This window comes from Rhagoletis pomonella, unplaced genomic scaffold (genome assembly GCF_013731165.1).
Source record: "Rhagoletis pomonella isolate Grant_MI unplaced genomic scaffold, Rhpom_1.0 Rhpom_scaffold_06929, whole genome shotgun sequence".
Taxonomy (NCBI): domain Eukaryota; kingdom Metazoa; phylum Arthropoda; class Insecta; order Diptera; family Tephritidae; genus Rhagoletis; species Rhagoletis pomonella.
In genome coordinates this window covers 1-4,869 of record NW_023465460.1, presented here as the reverse complement: position 1 = coordinate 4,869, position 4,869 = coordinate 1, and the positions used below count along the sequence as shown (strand labels likewise).

At 45.8% G+C, this 4,869-nt stretch overlaps 1 protein-coding gene across 1 annotated transcript in view; it reads left to right on the top strand.

The window, feature by feature from the left end:
* Positions 1–4,566, top strand: part of LOC118755646 — a gene marked incomplete at its 3' end in the record, with an annotated part of 7,935 nt that extends 3,369 nt beyond the window's left edge. Inside the window, exon 3 of the mRNA XM_036490472.1 lies at positions 946–4,566. Coding sequence (XP_036346365.1) covers positions 946–4,566 — 3,621 coding nt within the window. The remainder of the gene's footprint in view (positions 1–945) is intronic.
* Between the last annotated feature and the right edge of the window lie 303 nt (positions 4,567–4,869).

The window sequence follows — 4,869 nt, the reverse complement described above, 5'->3', positions numbered from 1 at the left end:
TTTACAGACTGTTTTTGCTTTTAAACGCTATTTTTGAATTGGCCAACGCAAAATATCTTATTAGGCGCCGCGAAGCAAGCGGGCATTTGCTAGTCTATATATAAATAGGCAAGCATTAATTAATTGGGAACAATTTTCTCCTATGTTTCTTAACCGACTCGAACGATTGTTGCTTTGTTGGAAAGGTGCTTCGGAAGAGGAGTTGTTCAAGAAATCATGGCATTTGGCAAGCCTGTTGGCAGCTGACCAGTTTGACGTTTTCTTTGTGCAATTTTCGTGCTTTGTTTTGTGTTATTATTCAACTCTAAGTTTTACAACCAGCGCGCACAGGGGCTCGGCCCTACAATAAAGATATAATTTGCAACAAGTATCGAAGTATTCTTCAAATATAGTGTACAATAAACTGCTTAGTACGATTACCAATAAAGTGAACTGAAACCTACACTGGCTTATTCCAGCTTTTAACATTGGCATCCCTTGCGGGGAGTTTCTTGTGTGCGCTCCGCTTTTGGTTGATTTGCATACAAAAGACATCATTAGCCAACGCCGACTCTTTTGCGTGCAAATTAATTGCAAAAGTAAATGTTATAACTACGCTGCTTCAAATTTGTTAACTTTGAAGCTATTTACATATGTAAACTGCAAACGGCACTCTTTACTGTTCGCATGAAAGCTACCTATATACATATATATATATAAAGCGGCTTATATGTATACCTGCTATACACATAAGAATATTCGGGAACGCTAACTGGACTTCTTCGCCGTCCACGTATATATATCAGCAGTCAAATCAGCTACTAAGAAGTTTTTTTTAAGGTTAGCTAACCACACCGTTCTCTGCAAAGATGAAGACTCTCATCAAACAACAAACTGGCGCAGCAAATTTACTTGTAAATTTTATGTCAAATTTACGCAAAACTGCTAAAAATAAACAAACCAAAGGGTTTCTAATCGGCCGCCGATCACTGCTTTGCCAGTATTGGGAAAAATACGTCAAAATCTATGACGAAGTCTCAAACGCTGCTGACGATGCCAGCACTACTGAGCTGGCACAGCCGGCTTTGGACGCGTACAACGAAATCGAGCGCATCTACACCGAAACTTTGGGGGAGCTGAACGATATGATTGAGGCAACGAGCTCCCCTATCATTACGGAGTCACCAACAATTCCTGCAACTGCTGCGTATCCGGTTCATAGCCTTCCACCAATTAAACTACCACCTTTCGATGGGTCATTTTTGCGCTGGTACCCCTTCAAGGATTTATTCACGTCGATCGTCATCAAAAATCGAAACTTGTCAGACACGCAGCGCTTGCAGTATTTAAAGGACAGTCTCATTGGCGAAGCGAAAAACTCACTGGATAACATTGCTACAACAGACGGTAACTTCACTGTCGCCTGGTGCTTGCTGGAGCGCAAATTCGACAACAAACGCATCATTATCAATGCACATCTAACCGAAATTACAAATTTGCAACCGATACGAAGAGAATCCGCCGCCAATTTGCGATCATTGATTGACAGTGTCACCGCATCGTTACGTGCATTAGAACAACTTGGTCGTCCGGTAGCTCACTGGGACGACTGGCTCATCTACACTGTTGTGCACAAGCTTGACAGTGCCTCTGTACGTGCGTGGGAGCTGTCTATCTCCTCCAACAACACACTTCCAACTTTCGATGATTTACGTATTTTCATCGAAAATCAAACCAAATCATTGGAAGTCGTGCAAAGCTTCGCAGATTCTAAACCAAGTAATTTACAGTCGAAGGACACTACAACTACCAAATCCAAACAACACGATTTGAAAGGGTACCACACTACTGAAGCGAGTTGCCCTTGCTGTTCTAGCAAGCACTACATCTTATTTTGTACGGACTTTCGTAACCAAATGCCCCAGCAGCGATACAAGACAGTACAGCAAGCAAGCCTGTGCATGAACTGTTTGCGCTCTGGTCACAAAGCTCATCAGTGCTCGTCAAAACGCCGTTGTCAAAAATGCAATTCGGCTCACCACACTATGATTCATGAGTACTGCGCAAACAACCAACCGACTCCACCTGCGACCATGAAATCTTCGTCAGCAAGCAACCAAAGTCCTATATCCACATACAACGCATCCATCACTCAGCAGACCTTTTCGGTTGTTCCTACAGTGCTACTCGGAACAGCGTTAGTCGAGCTGCATTCTAACACCGGTCACACCATGGTACTACGCGCTTTGTTAGATAGCGGAGCTGAAGCCACCTTTATCAGTGAATACGTAGTATCCCAGCTTAAACTATCGAAGTCGCCGCTGCGTATTCCATTAAATGGAGCTAACGGTCAAAGGTTGGCTACAACCACTGGCTCGGTGGAGTTTTCGCTACGTTCAACTATTTCAACTTTCGAAATGCGCTGCACTGCTCTAGTATTGCCACGCGTAGGAAACCTGAGTCCATCTGTGAACTATCATCCTGAACACTTTAAGCCGTTTTGGGACCTTAAACTTGCCGATCCTAAATTCAACATATCAGGAGCTATCGACGTCATTTTGAGTGCTGGTGACTACGCCACAATCATGCTCAACGATATCAAGCGTAGCCCCAACACTAATGTCATCGCACAAAATACGCAATTAGGATGGGTTATTTTCGGCAGCCTACCAGAACGAGGTAACTCATCAATGAAGGCCGCTTATGACTGCTATTGCACTAGACTGGAGCTAGATGTACTTCTTCGTCGATTCTGGGAGCAGGAAGAGGTAGCCGTGCAACAAACCTTAACTAAAGATGAGATATTCTGCAACGAGTTCTTTGAATCTACTACGCAACGCACTGAGACAGGTCGGTATGTGGTACGACTCCCGGTCAAAAATGAATCGGGCCTTTCTCAACTTTCATCAACACGAGAGGCTGCACTATCGTTATTAAGTACCATGGAACGCCGTTTAAATCGAGATGCCTCAGTACGCAAACTATACCACGACTTCATGTCCGAATACTACAAACTTGGTCATATGGAGCTGGTTGGAAACGATAGGCTCAACGGCCGCGTCAGCTATCTTCCCCATCACAGCGTGCTAAAGGACTCAAGCACTACGACCAAGTTGCGTGTCGTATTCAACGCATCAAAGCGAAGTGGGTCTGGGTTGTCGTTGAACGACTGCCTACACACAGGTCCAAAGTTACAGAAGGATCTTGCTTCCGTCGTCTTGAACTGGCGCAAATACCGAATTGCCTTCACAGCCGACATCGAAAAGATGTACAGGCAAATTTTGGTCCATCGGGAAGACGTCGACTTGCAACGAATAGTCTGGCGATTCGGCGATGGAGAGTCAACCTCAACCTTTCGGTTATTAACGGTTACTTATGGAACCAATTGTGCGCCGTTCCTTGCTATGAAGGTTTTACAAGCGCTTGCTAGAGATGAACAACAACAGTTTCCGCACGCCTGTTCCACACTATTGAACGAATTCTATGTAGATGACGTTCTATCTGGTGCTGGAACCATTTTTGAGGCCAATCAACTCAGAGGTGAACTACAACAACTTTTGCTAGCTGGAGGTTTCAAACTCCGAAAATGGAACTCTAATTCTACTGATATGCTGCGAGAAATAGATCCTGAAGATCGTGGGGATAAGGACCCGTATGAGCTTAACACTGAAACCGAGTCGAAGGCCTTAGGCATCGTTTGGATGACACACTCCGACTGCTTCAGCTACAAAATAACGCTTAACCCTGCTGATCGACGATTCACTAAGCGCCAACTGCTTTCAGACGTCGCGAAGTTATTCGACCCGCTGGGCTTCTTGGCTCCAGTACTAATACGAGGAAAGATTTTATTCCAGCAATTATGGACGCTTGGAATCGGCTGGGATGAGGAGCTTCCTGAATCAATCCAAAACGAGTGGGGAATGCTTCGTGCCGAATTAGAGAGCTTAAGCAAACTCAGAGTTCCACGCTGGATACAAACGTCTCACAATGCCACCTCGTTTGAATATCACGCATTCGCAGATGCATCTGCACAAGCATATGCCGCGGTGGTGTACCTAAAGGTGATTTCGGAGCGCGGCGCACATGTCACCTTACTTATAGCCAAAACTAAGGTGGCGCCACTCAAAAGGGTTACTATACCACGACTCGAGCTTTGTGCAGCACTGCTGGCTGCCCAACTCATCAAAAAGGTTCAAGGAGTTCTTAAGCTGCAAACAGTCGACACGTTTTTTTGGTCGGATTCAACCACTGCGCTTGGATGGATTCGGTCAAACCCCGGCAAGCTTAAAGAATTCGTTGCTAATCGAATCACTCAGATACACGAAATCACATCCAGCGACACATGGAGGTATGTGCGCACATTCGACAACCCAGCGGACTGTGCATCGAGGGGAATATCGCCAGGTCAACTACTCAACCATGCGCTTTGGTGGACGGGGCCACCGTGGCTACAATCATCTGCCGACAGTTGGCCGCAACTACGCACACCGGTTCCTCATCCGCTTCCTGAAATGAAAACCATTAAGTTGCTAAACACGCAGACCGCAGTGGCTGAGTCATCAATCCTCGAAAAGTATTCTGATCTTGGTAAGTTACTCGCTGTCACCGCCTGGAGCAGGCGCTTCATTTCCGCAAAACTTGGAAAAGCCCATGCTACAACGTCGCATTGTCTTTGGAGTGAACGCTCTGCCGCGCTAAAATCTTGGACGAAGCGAGTACAGCAAAAAGAGTTTGCTCTGGAACTGAAACAGTTACGCGCGGGCAAGAGCATCGACACGAAGAGCAAGCTGGCCAACCTGCACCCCCTACTCGATCCTGAGGGCATATTACGCGTCGGTGGGCAGCTTAAAAACGCTAACCTATCATTTAATGAGCGACACCCCATGATTC